We start from the raw sequence: 22,233 nt of genomic DNA on the forward strand, positions 1-22,233 counted from the left end.
GACAACAATATATGCCATATACGTAAGCATTCGGTGAAATTTGAAGCTTCTAGCTGTTAAAATGGGGCTAAAATTTCGAAAATATGGAGGATATATGCTATAGTGGTCCGATCCGGTCGGTTCCGACAAATGTCTAATCGGACACCCAAATACACCCGCTCACCAAATTTTATCAAGATATCTCAAAAATTGAGGGACTAGTTTGCATACAAACAGACAGACGGACAGACGGACATGGCTAAATCAACTCAGCTCTTCAACCTGATTATTTCGGTATACTTAATGGTGGGTCTATCTATTTTCCTTTAAGGACATACAATTTTGGGTTTCGTGACGAAATTAATATACCATTTCATTTTCATGAAAGGTATAATTATGTTAAATTTCACTAATTTACTTATAAAATAACAAAACAAATATTACAACAAATTTCTGTCGAAATGAAAACACATGAAAGGGAACAGTGTTGCCAGCTCAGCAACGCTGGAAATTACTTTAGTTGTTCTCTGTTAGGATTAATACAAGGCGGTGGCGACTCAACATAAATTTAAATAAACATACAACTACATTTTTTTTTTGTAATTTACTCAATATTTTGTAATATAATTTATTAAAAGAGAAGATAATACGCCTTCAATTTATAGAAGTAAAAGAGATACTGGCAAATATTTGGAATTTTCATTTTTATTTAGGCGCAGTCTTTTCTCCTCTCCTCTTCTCTTCTCATCTCTTCTCTTCTCTTCTCATCTATTCTCATCCCCTCTCTTTTCTTTTCTTCTCTTCTGTTTTCTTTTCTTTTCTTTTCCTTTCTTTTCTTTTCTTTTCTTTTCTTTTCTTTTCTTTTCTTTTCTTTCCTTTTCTTTTGTTCTCTTCTCTTCCCTACCCCTCTCGCCTTGTCACGTCTCTTCATGCAAATTCCTGATAAATTCAATTCGCCTGTGGTGTGTGATTGTTGTTAAATCGTATCATCAATTATTGTAACGAATTTAGTGCAATTCCGCTTATTTGCAACCTTCTATTAACGTTCGAATCACTAAACTGTTGAAAAAATAACTCCAACTGGCCTTTATTAAAGCACTTCAGAATAACACTTCTACTGCTCAACAGATAGCGTGTTTAAATCAATCTGATTCGTCGTGCCTCACCTGGTGCTGCTCTTATACTTTTTGGTTTCCTCGTTGACATATTTCTAGGCGTTTCTATTTCTAGAATTTGCCACTTGTTTACCAGCTATAAAATTACCTGCTATAACAAAACTACAGATGCACGTTATAGCTTCTCATATGCGCTTGTATATGTGAGTCATACTTCCACTGATGATTGCCTACTTTTGGGAGTATCTCAGATATATGCATTTGTTTGTGCTCTCCGCTGCTTGTATGGACATAATGATTGATTTGTTAATGTGCATACAAGTCACTGCTTAGTATTGGCTTAGAGACGATACTATCCCTTAGCGTTGCTAATATTCGTCACACTGCCCTTCACCTAAGTCTGATCGTCCCGATCAGACAAATCTCTCGATCTAAACGCTGCCAGCCTTCCAAATAAACCACTTTCAGTATGGTTCGTGGTTTGCCAATGGTTTGTATATCGTTGATCCGTTTTACAACTTTGTATGGGCTTTCCCAATTACACTGCAATTTCAGGGACAAATCTTTTTTTCGTTGTGGGTTGTATAACAGCACCAAATCTCCTTCTTGAAAACCTTCCCAATTAATTGCTTTATCGTATCTGGCTTTCATCTTGTCACTAGTAATCTTTGCTTGTTGCCTTACAAGATCGTGTATCTCTCTCATCTCTTCGGCATCTATCCCAAACTTCAAATCGGCTGGCAGTCGAAAGTCATTGCCAAAAATTACCTTTGCGGGAGATTGGCTCGTTGTCTCATGCATTGCCGATCGGTAAGCTATAAAGAATAACGATATGTGTGTAACCCACTCCTTATGATACTGGTCTACTACTTTCCTTAAATGCTCCTCCAGGGTTCTATTGAAACGTTCCACCATACCATCGGACTGAGGAATCAATGCAGTTGTCCGTGTTTTTCGAATGCCCAATGATTTACGCAATTCCTGGAACACAGCTGATTCGAAATTCCTGCCTTGGTCAGAATGTAACTCTATTGGTACACCATACATTGCAACCCAATTGTTTATAAACACTTCTGCTACTGTTTCCGCTTTATGATATGGGATTGGGTATACTTCTGGCCATTTGCTGAAATAATCCATAACCACCAGTACATATTTGTTTCTGCAGTTGCTAGAAGGAAATGGACCTGCGACATCCATAGCGATCCTTTCAAATGGCCCACCTGAATTATATTGCTCCATCTGGCCATGACTTCGGGTTTTGGGCCCTTTCGCTCTGCTGCAAACCTCGCAGTTCGCAATCCACTCAGTGACTGACTGACGGCAACCAACCCAATAGAATCTCTGTTTAATCTTCTCGAGCGTGTTCGTGATTCCAAGATGACCTCCTCTTGGACCATTATGGAGCTCACTGAGTACGTCAGGAATCCTCTTTCTAGGAAAAGCTATCAGTTTATTCTTGCATTGACCATCCCTCTCTCCCATACGCGATGCAAGCAACCGGATATCAATTCTAAACTGTTCCACTGTGCCCAACATGACTTCGCAATGGGACTCTCTGCGGACATTTCCTCTCTATTTGGTTGTTGTTGTTGTTGTAGCAATGCTTCGCCCCACCTAACAGTTGCGACCGATCACAAACTGCCATCAATATCCTCTAACGGGAGTCCAAGGAAACTTGCTGTATCATTCAATAAAACAATTGATTTGATATTTAAAGATTTAATTTAATTTCCACTTGGCGTGTGTGCACAGCTAGATTGTTCAAAACGGAAGCCTATGTCTTACAATTGGTGTACTAAGGTTATCGAACTATCTAAATGCACACTAATAATACAATGGTAATATTTTACAGAAGCGTTCTATTTAAAGATGTAACATAATAGGAATATCTTATAGTATGTTGCTTACACCTAGTTCACACACTCAATACATGCTCTTTTTTTTTATTTTTTTTTTAATCCTCATGAAAACCATACAGCTTGGGAGGAATAACTAGACGTTCACTTCGTGTTTGATAGTATGGCTGTGAACTGCTTGTGCCTGCATCCATGGTCTCATCTCTTTCACCAGTATTACTATTATTTTCAGGTATTGCAACTGACTCATCGTTACTCATTACCTCGCGAGTCACAGGCATACTCTTTTCATTTAACGAGCAGGACGGCGATACTGATTCTCTCTCATCATTCCGGTCAAGCCGCGGTGTACATATTGGCAAATTTTCATTACACTAACTCATGCCTTCTTCAAATAACATTTCATGATCACTTATACTGTTTTCACACAGAAACTTAATCATCTCATTTCACCTGCTAATGAAATCGTAAATTTTTTGCTTTCACACAGAAGTAACTGCTCGATTAGTATGAAGGATGAGACAGACAATCATGGCGGAACGATACAAGGTGGGAGCATGGTGACATACCTACAAACAAAAAAAATTACATGTACTTGTAAATTCGATGGAAAAATGTCAAAATCGTACTGCGCCGGTAGTTGATGTATCAAATCAAATAAAAAAGGTTATAATCAGCTCTTCGATGCGGCCACCTTGTATCGTTCCGCCATGCAGACAATGACATTTGCTTTGAAAACTAAGAAGCGGAAAACGGAAGCGGAACGCTGCCAACAGAGTTGCATTGTGCTTTTGACTTCATTAGGCATTCGATTAGCTACTAATGAAATAATAATAGTTTCGAATTTTGTAGGGAAGATTGAGCTCAATAAGCGTCTTAATGTAGAAAACTGCCTTTATTATTCAATAAGCCGTCTGTGTGACGTAACGCTATTCTTACTTTTTGCTATAAATCTTCGATTACGTCTAAAATAATAATTATTATTATATTTTATTACATACGATCTTCCATTAATGTTTTGCACTATCTTGCCATAGTACCATTTTTCGTCAGTTTTCTTAAATATAATTCTATCGCCTAGCTGTAATTCCGGTAATGTCTTTGCATTGCGATCAAAATAATATTTCTGCTTTTTCCTTTTTTTAATCCTTTCCCCTATCTCTGATTCATTTATTGAGTTTGGGAACAAAAGTAGTTCTGGTGTTGGGAGTTTTGTTTTTATCAATCTCCCGAAGAATAAATGAGTTGGAGCTAACTGCAAATCTGCCACTGGGGTGTTATTATATTCTAGAATATGATATTGAAAGTTGTCCTTTTCATTGGCTTCAAAACACCGTTTCAACAAACCCTTAGCAATTGCTACCCCTTTCTCCGCTAATCCATTGCTTTGTGGGTATCTAGGACTTGAAAACTTTACCACAATATTAGCATCATTAAAGAAGTTTTCCATTTCTAACGAATTAAATGGGTTGTTGTCGCAACGGATTGTTGTGGGATATCCTACCTTCGTAAAAATTTTTTTCAACGTGTCGATTACACAGCCAGCGGTTTTATGTGCAAGATTTTCCGACAACACAAGGTTTGAGTATGCGTCGATCAGGGAGATATAATATCTGCCCGCATATTCAAAAATATCAATTCCTATTATTTGAAAAGGATATTCAGGGACGTCGTCTTGTCTCAATGGCTCTTTTGCATTATTACGTCTGAAAGTTTCACACACAACACATCCCAAGATTAGTTCTTTAATTTGTTCAGTCATGTTTGGCCAAAAATACAATGATCTGGCTTTTGCTAACGTTTTTTCTATTCCGAGGTGTGGCCTGTGCAACCACCTGCATACCACTGGTTGTAACGTGGTTGGAATTATTAGTCTATGATTTTTAAGCAACATTCTATTTTCGTAGAGGATTTCAGACTTGTATTTGTGAAACTTTTTGCTTTGCTCATTCAATTGTTGATAACTGGGCCATCCCTGTTCCACGTATTGACACATTTTCTTGTAATCCTCATCCTGCTCTATATGCTTGCAATATAAATCATAATTAGATTTCGATATGCAAACTTTCCTGGACAACGTATGAATAACTCCCTTAAGCTCGGCAATTTCAGCCGTTTCACCTAAAGGAGCCGAGAAAGGCAATCAGCAACCAACATTTGCTTACCGGGAGTATAAACTACCTCCATCTTTGGATATTTGAACGAAAACATGAACATAGCCTGCAGCCTAGGCGTGATCTCATCAATTGCTTTCTTCAGAAGGGATTCGAGCGGCTTATGATCACTCTGTACTAAAAATTCACGACCGTAGAAATAATGAAACTTAATGCAGGAAAATACTATAGCTAGCAACTATTTCTCTATTTGTGCCCATTTCTGTTCTGATTTACTGAGAGTTCGGGACGCAAAAGCTACAGGATGTCCCTCTTGAAGTAAAACGCAACCTAAACCATCTTTTGATGCATCTGTCTGCACCACTACCGGGTTTTCATTGTCATATATAACTAGTACTGGGTCAGATGTAATGATAGTAATGAGATTTTGAAATTAATCTTCATGAGCATCAGTCCACTGAAACTTAGCGTTGTTATGCGTTAGTTCACGTAACTTTGCCGATTGTTTTGATAAGTGCGGAATATATGCCGCCAGAAACTTAAGCATACCCAAAAATCCCATAACATCGCTTTTATTTTCTGGCTTTGTCAGCTTGATTATAGCTTCGCGATATTTGTCAATTGGTTTAATTGTACCTTTTGACACTACACGACCCATGAATTTCATTTCCGTTTGACGATATTGAATTTTATCTGGATTGAATCCTATACCTTTGTCAGTTGCTCGCTTCAAACTGTTGCGAAAATCTCGTCACGCTGGTCCAGAGTTTCCGCCACGATTGCCATATCATCAAAGTATATTATGACACCGGGAATATCGCCGAAATGTTTGACCATTTCTTTCTGGAACATTTCTGGCGCACAATTTAAGCCAAAGGGTACGCGATTGAACTTATAGCGACCAAACGGTATCATAAACGTGGTTGAATTTGAGCTTGGATCATCCAACTCCATTTGCCAAAACCCACTACTGTCATCGAGTACAGTAAATATACATTTGTTTGCTAAAGCGCCAAATACACGACACGAACATTTCCGCGAACATTCCCGTTATGACATGTTTCTGCGACCTTTTCTGTCGTGTATGGTGGTGTTTGCCAGTTCGCGCAAATGTTCGCCAAAAATCAAAATATTTTAATTTTTGGCGAACATTTGCGCGAACTGTTCGTGCGTGTATGGGGAAATAGCTCATAATCGTAGTAATTTCTGAATCTTTGCCATCATTGTGGCAAGTAAAAAGCAAAGATTATTGCAATAGAATTAAAAAGAATAATGATTATGCGACTTTAATCGAAAAATTAAAAGAAGTAGATCCTGATGCCACAAAGGATACAGTTATAAAAAAAAATAAGTAGTTTGCGGGCGCAATACCGGCGTGAATAAAAAAAAAAGAGAGATAGTTTGAAGTCTGGTGCTGGTGCTGAGGATGAATATGTTCGTACTCTTTGGTGCTATGATTTGCTATGCTTTTTGAAAGGTCAAGAAGAACCTTTGGCAGGCGTTACCACAATGCAGGATGAAAATACAAACACATTTGAGGTAAAAAAAAAAGTCAAAATTTTATTGTTTCTTTTTTTTTGTGAACACAAACATTCATTTTGTATTTATTCCGTAAATGATTCACTTTCTTATATTTAATATATTGTTCTGCCACGGAACTGCTTCCACTGTATTAAAAAATTACAATATATTTCTCGAGTAGTTTTTGCTAAATTGGATGCATTCTTTGCACTTGAAGCTTGAAGAGCTGTAAGTCCATGGTCATTATGCCAATCGGCGTATTCTATCGCTCCGGGATCTGTTTCTTCAACATCGAATCCACCTTCAAAATACGTCTCCTCATTTTGCCTCCGTAAAAAGTTATGCAAGTAGCAACAGGTTAACACAATTTTCGTGACTTTCTGGTGATAAATTAATAGTTTGTAGGAGAATTCTAAATCTTGATGCTAAAATGCCAAAACAGTTTTCAACAATTCTTCTCGCCCGAGAAAGCCTGTAGTTAAAAATTATTTCTTCTTCCTTGAGTGTGTTGTGGCTAAATGGCTTCATGATATTTTCTAACATGGGAAAAGCATCGTCAGCTACGAATACAAATGGTAGTTTTTCTTCGCAGTTTGGAAGCGGCTGAGGGTCAGGAATTTTCAATGTTTTATTTTTTAGATGTGAAAAAAATTTTGTTTCGCTAAAAAGACCGGCATCAGACGCTTTTCCATTTTTGCCAACATCCACCATCAAAAATTTGTAATTAGCATTAACCACTGCCATTAAAATGATGGAAATTTTTTTTTTATAATTATAATAAAAAGATCCAGAACCAGGTGGATTTGTTATATTGACGTGTTTTCCAGCAATTGCGCCTATACAATTTGGGAAGTTCCAGCGTGCATCAACATTTTTCGCTTCTACCTTCCAATCTTTTTCTGTTTGTGGAAGCTGAAAAGTAATGAAAAACTTATAAATCTTTCTTTTAGGAATTCACTGTTCGACCAAGCAAAAGAAAAGTTTCTGAAGAAGATACGCTTATTAAAATTGCATGCGAGAGACTTGCCAACAGCCGCGAACCCACGGAAGGTGACTCTTTGGCTCAATCGTGGGCTTCGCAATATAGTGAAATGGAGGCCTCCCAGAAAACGATTGCGCGAAAAATCATATCAGATGTTTTATTTCAAGGTTGCTTGGGAGCATTGGAATTTAGACACGCGATTCAAATCCAAAATGTTTTTAACCCAAGTCAAATATTAACACCAAATGTCATTCCGCAATACCCAATGCGCACGTCTACGCAACTTAACTACGCGGTGCCCCAACACATGCAGAATTATACAATAAGAGTTCCGACTCCTTTAAGTAGCGGCTCGTCCATAAACAGTAGTAGAATGTCACCTCAAGTCACACAAAACGTACGAATCGTTGAAGATACATCATCCATTAATTCGAGCTCGGTAGAAAACTTACAAAATTTCTTTGCATCGTTTGAAACGGACGAATAATTTATTTTTATTTTTACTTCAAAAAACCAATAATTTTCAGACACACAACCGCTAAGGTGCTCCTCCCATTTCGCCCGCTTGTGTTCATCCACAAGCAATCTGATGCGTTGGTTTATATCCCTTACTTGGGGGTCACCGGGATCGAGCTGTCTGATAAGGTCACGTTCTCTCGCTAAACTTGCGGCCTCCGCCGCGAAGTGGGGCCGAATTTCGGGAATTCTACCGGCGGGAATGAAACGAGCCGAGGCGGATTCAATGACCTTGCGTAAAGCACGCTCCCCTTGGCAGGCATCAGTCGGGATAGGGAAGGCAGCAAAGCGGTTGTATGTAAAGGATTTGTGATCGTCCCACTTTCCTTTCTTAAAGTTATTGAAAGTGCGTTCTTCTGTGATGATGAAGTCGGCGGTACGTTCGAGCGAAATAAGTATAGGCAGATGGTCGGCTGCCAGTTGACGCAGTTTACGAGTTCTGCGCTCACGATTGAAATATCCGGCGAACTGTGACAACTTCCTGCCATACGTGTGGGGCGTCTCCGTTTATTGTGCAGAACGTCGTTTCTTCTATTTGATCCGCTAACATCTCACCCCTACTGTATGCCCGCAAGTTTGAATGCCATAGATCGTGATGGGCATTGAAATCGCCTAAGATAATGCGATTGTTGCCAGTGAGTAAGGCGCTGATATTAGGGCGGTATCCACTGCGGCAACAGGAGGGATGTAGATGTTGATGATTTCTAGGTTTGCATCGCCTGACCGGAGAGATAAGCCTTGACGTTCTAAGACACTGTCCCTGCGATCGATTACGGGATCAAATATATGATATTGCACAGAGTGGTATATGATAGACGCGAGGCCGCCTCCATTTCCGCTCGCGCGATCTTTTCTCTGGACATTAAACCCAGAACAGGTCTACAGTGCAGATCTTGCTGTGAGTTTAGTCTCTTGAACCGCAGCAATGCGGATGTTGGGGGCAGGGGCTGATAGTCGCCATTGTTCACGACTTTACTGCGGAGATTGTAGGTATGAGTGGGAGCAGCCGTGTGAGCTGCTGGAAGGTAGCGAGGGCGCAAAGGGGCAGACTACGGGACGTCCTAGGGCGTGGGCAGCAAGGAGCCACAAAAGATTTATAGAAGTTACGTGGACGTCTGATTTTGGGAGCTAGCCCATAACAACCTGTCCGATGCAACCATCCCTTACACGAGACACATTGACAAGAGTATGATCGTCCTAAAAAGATTCTTTTCCGGCAGATGCAGCAAAACCATTTCTTTAGACCGGGATCAGGAGACGGGCCTGGATTGGGTTGGATACCTTCCCGGAGCAAGATGATGTGGAGCAGTTCCATTGCAAGGAGTTGCTTCGGCCTTTCGTTTCGTTCGAGACCTTGCATAACATGTGACAGACCAGTATCTTCTAGCTGACACATTTCCTTAGTTGTTCCTTGTTGTTGTTCCTTGTCCCGTTCATGTTTTATTCATTAGCCGGACATCTATAATGTCTTCTTTAGCTTCGGCCTTTGAGCAATGCTTGAATTCCAAACTACATGGTCTTCGTGACATTGCATCGGCATTTCCATGGGTACTACCTTTTCGATGCTCAATGGAAAAGTCATAGCGGATTACGGAACTGCAGAAGCCATTTAAACGCTGCATGATCTGTCCTGACGCGGAATCGCTGGCCGTAGGGGTATTTGTGAAAATGTTTAATGCACTCTACCAATGCCAGCAGCTCTCTCCGTGTAACGCAATAGTTCCTCTCTGGTTTTCCAATTGAATGGCTGTAATAAGCAACTACCTTCTCCAGTCCATCGACCAGTTGTGATAAAAAGCCTCCTATAGCATATCCACTCGCATCTGTATCTAGAATAAATGTTACTCCTGGAATCGGATATGCCAACATTGGGGCAGTGCACAAACGCTCCTTCAATATTTGGAAAGCCATCTCTTGCGCCTTTTCAAAAGCTTTATTTTTCCTTGAAAGCTCATGGAGGCTATGGGCTACGCTGGAAAAGTTTGGTACAAATCGGCGGTAATATGTGCACAGCCCAAGGAAACTTCTCAATTCATGCAGGTTCCGTAGTCTTGGCCAATCCTTTACTGCCTCTATTTTTCATTCGCAGTACAGATGCCTCCTGTCGTTACCTTGTGACCCAAATAACTGACTTCCTTTTTAAACAGCGAACACTTTTTGGGACTTAGTTTTAGACCAGCGCCAGCTATTCTCAGGAAAACTTCCTCTAAGTTTTTAAGATGGTCATCAAAGTTCTTGCCTAATACGATAATGTCGTCCAGGTACACCAAGCATGTTTTCCAATGTAGTCCTTTTAATACCTGAAAGTAGCTGGTGCATTACATAGTCCAAAGGGCATTACTGTAAATTACCAAAGACCATCACCGACATTGAAGGCTGTTTTCTCTTTGTCTTCCTCCTTTATTTCCACTTGCCAGTAGCCGCTTTTTAAGTCCAGTGTGGAAAACCATTTCATACCAGATAGTGAGTCCAGAGTATCGTCAATTCTTGGCAATGGGTAGCTATCCTTTTTAGTAACGTCGTTCAACTTTCGATAGTCCACGCAAAACCTCATTTTTCAATCCTTCTTCTTCAGAAGTACCACAGGTAAGCTCCATGGACTAGCTGATATCTTGTACGATTTGACTCACAACTTCCCGCTTCGCAGTATAACACTACGAGGAGCTTGACGGATCGGTCTCGCATCTTCAGTGTCAATTTGATGTTTCACAACATTGGTGTGGCCTGATTTGGAGCCATCTTGGTCAAATATGTTGGTTTACTTTAGGAACAGTTGTTTTACCTTACTCTGATAGTCTTCCTCTAGTCCCTCCATCCATGCCGTGATGTCATTTGAAAGATCAGTATTACTAGATGAAACGTGTTCCTGGAGCTGTTCCCAGTTAACAACTATTTCAGCCTCTTGGCTCTTCCCAAAATAGCTCCTTTAGTAAGTTTGAGTGGTGATTTGAACTCACTGAATTCTTCCATATTGTTTTCTCATAACCAGGGTTTTTCCTACAAGTATTTTCGGTTTTGATTTGTTTGCTGCCTCCAAAACCCACAATTTGTTTGTCCCACAATCTCCATCAAGCTTTGCCCAGATGACTGCTTCGAATTTTGGTGGTATTTGATGATTCTCTTCCACCAGCACTCGTTTACTGCTGTAGCCTCTCTCGTAGCCAAAATTAAGTGGCACATCCATGTTCTTATATCGCAACGTCTTGCTTTGCATATCGATTTTGATGCCTTGGTCGATTAAGAAGTCCACTCTAATTATGATTTCATAAACAATCTCTGCCACTATAAAATTGTGTAGTACCATGACGTTCCCAACTGCCACTTCACACGCTACTTCTCCAATTAGCTGGGTGTCCTCTCCTGTGGCTGTACGTAATCTTGCTCCAAGCAATGGTCTTACCTTCTTGTTGACTAAATTTGACCGAATGAATTCAATTGAGGGAGCCAGCTGTCGCCCCTTGCGGCTGACTCGCCTTAGTTTAACGATTGAGTGGACTTGGAGATTTACTCATCTCCTTCAGCTCTGCGATTACGGCCACCCACATTGTTGAAACTATTGGGACCGGTACTGCAATGTCGTGCAATGTGACCCGGGTTGCCGCACTTGAAACATTTTATAACTCCAGCATTTTTCTATTGTGATCCCTTCAGTGCTTCCAACATTGTGTCTACCCAATCTTGTCTATTCATTTCCACATGATGAACTTTGTATGCTTGTTTACTCAATAGTGAGGAAGTTTCCTGAGTCAATGCATGTGATACCGTTTCTGCAGATGTTGGCTTTGGGTATGCGTATGTGGCTCGCTTCGTTTCGACGTCCCCTATGCCATTTATAAAGCTCTGAATTTTTACACATTCGGTGTATACCACGGATGCGTCGGCATTTGCCAAATGTGAAAGCCTTTCGACATCTGACGCAAACTCCTGCAAATTCTCATTAGCTTTTTGGTAGCGGTTTTGCAACTCTATTTGGTATATCTGCTTCCTGTGTTCGCTTCCGTATCGCCTCTCTAGAGCGCGCATCAATGTTTCGTAGTTGTCCCGCTCCCCCTCGGGACTAATCTGTAGGATTTCGGCAGCAGATCCTTTCAATGCCACGAATAGTGCAGCAACTTTATCTTCAGCACTCCAGTTGTTCACTGCTGCGGTCTTCTCAAACTGAATCATAAACTCCTGGAAAGGAACAGAGCTGGAAACAACTGGACGATTTACTTGCAACTCCTGTATATGACCTCGCAATATTTCAATCTCGGCATCTATTTTGTTCTCGAGTTGCAAAATTTTTGTGTCCTGCGCCTCCATCTTCGAAGAAATACGTCCTTCTTGCTCTTCCAGTTGTGCAGAGATATGCGCTGAAATTTGTGCCTACATTTGGGATATTCGTGCCTCTTGTGCTTCAATTTTCGATTTTATACGGTTCTCCTGCGATTCCAGTTGAGATGCTATACGTGTCTCCTGTGATTCCATTTGGGATGCCATGTTTGTGGATATTTGTGATGACATTTCTGTTATGCGTGTTTCCTGGGTTTCCATTTTTGCCGATATCTGTGATAACAAAGCCAATATAGCATCATTCTCGCCGCCTGCGACTGGAACCGGACTTCCGTTTTCTCTTCAATTTTTGTTGTTGTCTCGTCCCCATCAGGATGAAAGACATCATCATCCACATTAATTCTTTCCGAATCCATAGCATCTCGTAGTCGTGCCTGAAGTTCGAGCTTATTGCCGGTTGTATTCAATCCACGGCTTTCTAACTCCTGCTTCAGTTGCTGGATCCTCAATTCGCTCAACTTTGCCATGTCCAAGTTGTATTCAAAATCTTCGGAATTTATTCAACAATTCCTTCTCCCCCGCGCGATGTTTTATTTAAAATTTTCACCTGCGGCGATTTTTCATAACATGAAACAATTTTTGTGTTTCTTTTCGTTTCGTATCATAAAATATAAAAATTTGGAATAAAAAATCACGCGATTTTCGCTTGCGGCGCTTTTTTCGTTAAATAAAAAAATCTCTGTGCTTCTTTTCGTTTCGCATTATAAAATATGAAAATTTTAAATAACAAATCGCGCGATTTTCGCCTGCGGTGCTTTTTTCGTTAAATGAAAAAATCTCTATGCTTTTCATTTCGTATCATTAAATATGAAAATTTGGAATAAAAAATCGCGCGCTTTTTTATTCCAAATTTTCACCTGCCGCGCTTTTGCGTTAAATGACGACATCTCTTTGCTTCTTTTCATTTCGCATCATAAAACATAAATTTTTGCCTGAGGGGCTTTTTTAAGTTCAATGAATAGATTTGGGCGCATTGCATCGATAATTTAAAAACTTATCTCATTAAATATGTATATTAAATTGCAAATACTTCAGAGAAATACAAAAGCAAAACCATAGCATATGGATGTTTATTTGAATTTATGTCGAGCCGCCACCACCTTGCATTGTTCCGACTAGAGAAAAGCATAAGTAATTTCTATTGTTGTTGAGCTGGTATCACTATCCACCTCCATTTATTCTGTATTCGTGTGAGTTCATGTGTTTAACTGCAACAAAGAAATAGGCGAGTTTTTTTGATATTTGATTTGCCTTAATAAGAATAAATAAGTTAAATTCAAAGTTATTTTTCATTAATTCGTGTATATCAAATTACATTAATATACCCAATATCGGAATTGAGTTAATTCATGTGCCTACAGTAACGTAATTGTGTCGGAAAAAATGTGCCCAATGGAACAGTTTTTCGCGGATAACTTTTAAACGGGTAACTTCCGCTTTCATATTCTTAATCTAGACGTGAATACGCTCTATTGATACCTCACACGAAAAAAAAGGCCCAAATTTCGGTGGGTACCATATGATATGAAACCAATTAGTTGGCTATGATATGGTTATGGCTTTAGCGTTATGGTATGGCACCATTAATGGATTACATTGATTTCCATTAGGTTGGTTCCATCAGCTGTATTATCTGGTTATGTCTAGTCCCCATTAAAGGCCAGGCAAAGTTGACGTATCCGTATCCATATAAAACAGCTGATCCAACCCATCTTATAGAAATCAATGTAATCGATTAATGGTGCCCTACCATAACGCTAACGCCATAACCATACAATAGCCAACCAATTGGTTTTTGGTTTTCTGCCATATCCATAAACAGATGATTGCTGATTCGCAATTTTTTGTAATTTTGTTTGCGCTATAATTGTTGTCTGTGCATACATATATACTTTATTTAACTGCTTTTATTTATTTTTATTTATTTGTAAAGAAGCTATGGATGATTTGAAACTAATAGAGTTGGTGCGCAATTTGCCGTGATTTTTTTCTACTTACTATTCCAAAAACAAAATATAATTTTTCGAATTTAGAAAAATTAAAAAAATAACAATAATTATCATTAGAAAAAATTATTATTCTGCCTAGAGATCGAATCGAACCTCGAATCATTTATCAATAGGCCGATAAAAAACAAAAACAATTGTTAATAAACCATGAATTTGTTTGAAAGAAGAAAACCGTGGAAACCACTGAAAGAAAATGTCTGGCAAGATCATCAGCATTACCTACTAGTGGAAGTTCCTAAAGTGCCTGGACGCACTGCAACGTAATCGTGGTCACTATTGAAAACTCCTGAAAGCGCCTGGACATACTGCACTGTAATTCTGATGTAATACGGGTGATTTATCTCATCTCGTGAGTATAAAAAACACAAAGGTAAAGTAAAATAAAAATATTCCCCCAAAAAATGAAAGATATAAGAGCCACAGTGACAAATTTGACTGGGACCGTCAACGCCCTTCTTGAAAAAACAAATTTGCTAGAAAGGCGGGTGGCTCATCGATTCAGCTAGCTCTTCATCCACAGCGGCCACTACTCCAGTGGTTGAAGAAGTGGTGGCTCGGCCATAGTGTACCTATACAAGTGTGTTCACTAAGCGATAAACGTCAAAACTACAAACAGCCTCGCTCACCTGATGGAAATCTCAGGTCTAGAGTCGCATTTTTGGTCTCAACGACAACATTTTTGACTACCAATCGTATCGACTTTTTCCATTTTTCAATCATTCGGCGCACTCGGTAATGGTATCCATTTTGAATTCGCTGTCATTCCGAATCCAGCGAGTGCCTGTCAGAATGCTTGACAGATAAGTCAACACACTTGTACTTGTACACTATGGGCTCGGCCACCCACCTCTGAGGCTGAGATAAAAGATATCTGTAGGCTCCCTGATCGTGTTAAGGAACTACAAGTGTTTGACGGTAAACCTGTCCAGTACATTTCATGGATTCACTCTGTGGAAGTGATCCTTTCAGACTTTGCGGTAATGAAGGGAAAGCCCCTTTAGCGAGCGATTCTCCATCATATTAGACAGAAGGTACGGGGCGCAGCTGATTCTGCACTTATTTCCTACAATATATTCGATAGCAATTGCACTACGCAGATAAGAGGGATGTTGGTACACTCGAACATCAACTGCACCAGCTACAGCAGAAGGGAATGAGAATTGATGAATTCTATGCCAGGGTGAATCATCAATTCTCCCGTATTATTAATAAAATAAAAGCCGAATCCTACACGGAAGACGCCGTTAAAGTTCTGGTAGAAACCTAACGAAATCGTGCCCTGAACGTTTTTATACGTGGGCTTAAGGGCGTAATGTCGCGAATGCTCCTTATACGACGTCCTAAAACGTTGCCAGAGGCATATTCAGCCTATTTGGAAATCGAAAATGTGGATTTCCGCAATTTTTCCGTTCATACGAACAATTGCAATAACCGTGGGGCTGTCCCTGTTACCAATTTGCCAGGTACCTCCTCATTTAGGAATAGGAGCAAGCCTCCCCATTAACCCCCTAAACCTACTTGGCCCAACCAGCGAAAAGCACCCATATGTAAGGAGTGATCGGCCGTCAGGTCGATTTGGAAATGGCAGCACCCCATCACATTCGCCTGTAGAGAAAATGGACGTAGACCCCTCGGTGCAGACACGCAACGTTAATTACATGAATCGCCCAAATCCGTTTAAAAGAAGCGCAAGTTCAGAAAATCTACCACGGAAGCAACAAAGGTTGTTCCATACTACACCCGAAGAGAGCGAAGAGAGAGATGTGGACCTGAAGGAATCGTCAAGTGAAGACAACTCGGAGGATTTTCTGTCTTCCGGTCATCTAGCGTACCATACCTAGAATATACCTTGCCTGATGGTCGTGTGCTAGATTTCTTTGTGGATACCGGCGCAAATAAGAATTTTATAAAAAATGCTATTGCAACGAAAACAACTCCTGCAAAAAAAATTATTCAATGTAGCTTCGGTGAGGGGTTGCGTGCCAATAAAAAATAAGGTAAAACTAAAATTATTTGAAAGTGTGGGTAACTCCACCGAATTTGATTTCTTCGTTTTACCGACTCTTAGTGAATTCTGCGAAATCATTGGGGACGATACCCTGAGGAAATTAGGCGCGATAATAGATAGGAAGCATAACCTCCTTAGTATAGACAATTACAAAATCTCCTTGAAAGGCAGAAGATCTCTCGATGTAAACTTTACATTAGGAAAGGACCTACCTCTTGATATTCATGGAGAGGTTAATTCACTATTGGAAAAATACTCTGGTCTTTTCGAACCAGTTAACGGCGACGAGCTTGCAATCACGAATGTCCGTGCAGAAATAAAAACATCACCTGACGAACCGGTGTATAGTAAATCTTACCCATACCCAGCATATATGAGAGTTGAAGTCGAAAACAGATAAATAAGCTCCTAGACGAAGGTGTTATCTGGCCGTCAAAAAGCCCATATAATACTCCCCTAAAAAGCCGAAGGCGAATGGGGACAAACAGTATCATATGGTTATAGACTATAAACAGTTGAACGCTGTAACTATCGCCGATACTTACCCAATTCCCAATATAAACGTTCCGCTCCCCCTCGGGAATAGTCTGTAGGATTTCAGCAGCAGATCCTTTCAATGCCACGAATAGTGCAGCAACTTTATCTTCAGCACTCCAGTTGTTCACTGCTGCGGTCTTCTCAAACTGAATCATAAACACCTGGAGAGGAACAGAGCTGTGAAAAGATGGAGTTTTTATTTTCGTATTGCTTGCTGAAACAACTTGGCGATTTACTTGCAACTCCTGTATATGGCAATGTTTCAATCTCGGCATCTATTTTGTTCTCGAGTTGCAAAATTTTTGTGTCCTGCGCCTCCATCTTCGCAGAAATTCGTCCTTCTTACTCCTCCAGTTGTGCAGTGATCTGCCCTGAAATTTGTGCCTACATTTGGGATATTCGTGCCTCTTGTGCTTCAATCTTCGATGTTATACGGTTCTCCTGCGATTCCAGTTGAGATGCTATACGTGTCTCCTGTGATTCCAGTTGGGATGCCATGTTTGTGGATATTTGTGATGATATTTCTGTTATGCGTGTTTCCAGGGTTTCCATTTTTGCCGATATCTGTGATAACAAAGCCAATATCGCATTATTCTCGCCGCCTGCGACTGGAATCGGACTTCTGTTCTTCTCTTCAATTTTTGTTGTTGTCTCGTCCCTATCAGGATGAAAGACATCATCATCCAAATAAATTCTTTCCGAATCCATAGCGTCTCGTAGTCGTGCCTGAAATTCGAGCTTATTGCCGGTTGTATTCAATCCACGGCTTTCTAACTCCTGCTTCAGTTGCTGGATCCTCAATTCGCTCAACTTTGCCATGTCCAAGTTATATTCAAAATCTTCGGAATTTATTCAACAATTCCTTCTCCCCCGCACGATTTTTTAATTCAAATTTTCGCCTGCGCCGATTCTTCATTACATGAAAAAACTTCTGTGTTTCTATTCGTTTTGTATCATAAAATATGAAAATTTGGAATAAAGAATTACGCGATTTTCGCCTGCGGCGCTTTTTTCTTTAAATAAATAAATCTCTGTGCTTCTTTTCGTTTCGAATCATAAAATATGAAAATTTGGAATAAAAAATCGTGCGATTTTCGCCTGCGGTGCTTTTTCCGTTAAATGAAAAAATCTTTATGCTTCTTTTCATTTCGTATCATTAAATATGAAAATTTGGAATAAAAATCGCGCGCTTTTTTATTCCAAATTTTCGCCTGCGAAGCTTTTTCGTTAAATGAAGACATCTCTTTGATTCTTTTCATTTCGCATCATAAAACATAAATTTTTGCCTGTAAGGTTTTTTTAAGTTCAATGAAGAGATATCGGCGCATTGTTTCTATAATTTAAAAACTTATCTCCTTAAATATGTATATTAAATTGCAAATACTTCAGCGAAATACAAAAGCAAAACCATAGAATATGGATGTTTATCTGAATTTATGTCGAGCCGCCACCACCTTACATTGTTCCGACTAGAAAAAAGCATAAGTAATTTCTATTGTTGCTGAGCTGGCATCACTATGCACCTCCATTTACTCTGCGTTCGTGTGTGTTCATGTGTTTAACTGCAACAAAGAAATAGGCAAGTTTTTTTGATATTTGGTTTGCCTTAATAAGAATAAATAAGTTAAATTCAAAGTTATTTTTCATTAATTCGTGTATATCAAATTACATTAATATACCCAATATCGGAATTTAATTCATGTGCCTACAGTAACGTAATTATGCCGGAAAAAAACATGCCCAATGGAACAGTTTTTCGCGGATAACTTTTAAACGGTTAAAAAAAGATAACTTCCACTTTCAGATTCTTAATCTAGACGTGAATACGCGTCTTTTGATACCTCACTCGGAAATTTTGGCCCAAATTTCGGTGGGTACCATAAACTGCGCTTCTACCCAAAAACCAATTAGTTGGCTATGATATGGTTATGACGTTAGCGTTATGGTATGACACCATTAATGCATTACATTGATTTCCATTAGGTTGGTTCGATCAGCTGTATTATCTGGTTATGTTTAGTAACAATTAAAGGCCAGGCAAAGTTAATGTATCCGTGTCCATATAAAACAGCTGATCCAACCCATCTTATAGAAATCAATGTAATCGATTAATGGTGCCCTACCATAACGCTAACGCCATAACCATACCATAGCCAACCAATTGGTTTTTGGTTTTCTGCCATATCCATAAACAGCTGATTGCTGATTCGCAATTTTTTTGTAATTTTGTTTGCGCTATAATTGTTGTCTGTGCATACATATATACTTTATTTAACTGCTTTTATTTATTTGTAAAGAAGCTATGGATGATTTGAAACTAATAGAGTTGGTGCGCGCAATTTTTCAAATTTAGAAAAATTAAAAAATAACAATAATTATCTATGTATGTTTGTTTAATGGTGTGTTCAGTTTATACTTATATTTAAGAATTCATGAGCTTAACACCGGCTTATAATAATTTAATTTCAATTATTATGTTTTCTAAGAGAAACTGAAAAGAAAGAAACATTTACTGGCATATTGCGATGGACCCAGTTCGAAAACCGCCAACGTAATCATCATCAGGCAATTTTGTAATGTTATCAAAGGTTTCACCGGGATTCGAACCGTGAATCAGGCTACTGCAGTTTCACCATGTGATTCACGGTTCGAATCCCGGTGAAACCTTTGATAACATTACAAAATTGCCTGATGATGATTACGTTGGCGGTTTTCGAAATGGGTCCATCGCAATATGCCAGTAAATGTTTCTTTCTTTCCAGTTTTTCTTAGAAAACATAATAATTGAAATTCAATTATTATAAGCTGGTGTTAAGCTCATGAATTCTTAAATATAAACAATAATTATCATTAGAAAAAAATTATTATTCTGTCCTTGAGCTCGAATCGAACCTTGAATCATTTATCAATAGGCCAATAGAAAACAAAAACAATTGTTAATAAACCATGAATTTGTTTGAAAGAAAAAAACCGTGGAAAAAACTGACGGAAAATTTCTGGCAAGATCATCAGCATTACCTACTGCCGGCATTACCAACTAGTGGAAGTTCCTAAAGTGCCTGGACGCACTGCAACGTAATTGTGGTCACTATTGAAAATTCCTGAAAGCGCCTGGACGCACTGCACTGTAATTCTGATATAATACGGATGATTTATCTCATAACGTGAGTATAAAAAACACGAAGGTAAAGTAAAATAAAAATATTCCCCCAAAAAATGGAAGATAAAAGAGCCACAGTGACAAATTTGACTGGGGCCGTCAACGCCCTTCTTGAAAAAACAAATTTGCTAGAAAGGCGGGTGGCTCGCGTCGATTCAGCTAGCTCTTCATCTACAGCGGTCACTACTCCAGTGGTTGAAGAAGTGGTGGCTCGTCCACCCACCTCTGAAGCTGAGATAAAAGATATCTGTAGGCTCCCTGATCGTGTTAAGGAGCTACAAGTGTTTGACGGTAACCCTGTCCAGTACATTTCGTGGATTCACTCTGTGGAAGTGATCCTTTCAGACTTTGCGGTAATGAAGGGAAAGCCCCTTTACCCTGCGATTCTCCAACATATTAAGCAGAAGGTACGGGGTGCAGCTGATTCTGCACTTATTTCCTACAATATATTCGATAGCAATTGGGGAAAAATTAAGGAATGCCTCTCCCTGCACTACGCAGATGAGAGGGATGTTGGTACACTCGAACATCAACTGTACCAGCTACAGCAAAAGGGAATGAGAACTGATGAATTCTACGCCAGGGTGAATCATCAATTCTCCCTTATTATTAATAAAATGAAAGCGAATCCTACACGGAAGACGCCGTTGAAGTTCTGGTAGAAAGCTACCGAAATCGTGCCCTGAAAGTTTTTGTACGTGGGCTTAACGGCAAAATGTCGCGAATGCTCCTTATATGACGTCCTAAAACGTTGCCAGAGGCATATTCAGCCTATTTGGAAATCGAAAATGTAGATTTCCGCAATTTTTCCGTTCATACGAACAATCCAATTACCGTGTGGCTGTCCCTGTTAACAATTTGCCAGGTACCTCCTCATTTTGGAATAGGAGCAAGCCTCCCCAGTTACCCCCTAAACCTACTTGGCGCAACCAGGAAAAGCACCCATATGTAAGGAGTGATCGCCCGTCGGGTCGATTTGGAAATGCCAGCACCCCACTATATTCGCCTGTAGAGAAAATGGACGTAGACCACTCGGTGCAGACACGCAACGTTAATTACATGAATCGCCCAAATCCGTTTAAAAGAAGCGCAAGTTCAGAAAATCTACCACGGAAGCAGCAAAGGTGTTCCATACTACACCAGAAGAGAGAGATGTGGACCTGAAGGAATCGTCAAGTGAAGAAAACTCAGAGGATTTTCTGTCTTCCGATCATCTAGCGTACCATACCTAGAACACACCTTGCCTGATGGTCGTGTGCTAGATTTCCTTGTGGATACCGGCGCAAATAAGAATTTCATAAAAAATGCTATTGCACCGAAAACAACTCCTGCAAAAAACTTATTCAATGTAGCTTCGGTAGGGGGTTGCGTGCCAATAAAGGATAAGGTAAAACTAAAATTATTTGAAAGTGTGGGTAACTCCACCGAATTTGAATTCTTCGTTTTACCGACTCTTAGTGAATTCTGCGGATTCATTGGGGGCGATACCCTGAGGAAATTAGGCGCGATAATAGATAGGAAGAATAACCTTCTTAGTATAGACAATTACAAAATCCCCTTGAAAGGCAGAAGATCTCTCGATGTAAACTTTACATTAGGAAAGGACCTACCTCTTGATATTCATGGAAAGGTCAATTCACTATTGTAAAAATAATCTGGTTTTTTCGAACTACTTAACGGTTACGAGCTTGCAAACATGAATGTCCGTGCAGAAGTAAAAACATCAATTGTATGTATGAGAGATGAAGTCGAAAACCCGATAAATGAGCTCCTAGACAAAGGTGTTGTCCGGCCGTCAAAAAGCCCATATAATTCTCCAATTTGGGTAGTCCCTAAAAAGCCTAAGGCGAATGGGGACAAACAGTATCGTATGGTTATAGACTATAAACGGTTGAACGCTGTAACTATCGCCGATACTTATCCAATTCCCGATATAAACGCGACTTTTTGTAGCCTTGGCCAAACCAGCTTCTATGCGACAATTGATTTGACTTCCGAATTTCACCAAATTCCCATGAAGGATTCGGACATCGCAAAATAGCATTCTCCACAATTAATGGCAAATACGAATTTCTTCGGTTGCCATTCGGGTTGAAAAATG

At 39.7% G+C, this 22,233-nt stretch overlaps 1 protein-coding gene across 1 annotated transcript; it reads left to right on the plus strand.

Annotated features, from left to right (window-relative positions):
• Positions 1–6,352: 6,352 nt before the first annotated feature.
• LOC137248051 (uncharacterized) lies at positions 6,353–8,091 on the plus strand. The gene is made up of 2 exons (XM_067778931.1): positions 6,353–6,606; positions 7,539–8,091. The coding sequence occupies exons 1-2, from the start codon at positions 6,577–6,579 to the stop codon at positions 8,055–8,057; spliced, it is 549 nt and encodes a 182-aa protein (XP_067635032.1). The 5' UTR covers positions 6,353–6,576; the 3' UTR covers positions 8,058–8,091.
• The last annotated feature ends 14,142 nt before the right edge of the window (positions 8,092–22,233 follow it).

Source organism: Eurosta solidaginis, chromosome 4 (genome assembly GCF_040869045.1).
Source record: "Eurosta solidaginis isolate ZX-2024a chromosome 4, ASM4086904v1, whole genome shotgun sequence".
NCBI classification, from domain to species: Eukaryota; Metazoa; Arthropoda; class Insecta; order Diptera; family Tephritidae; genus Eurosta; species Eurosta solidaginis.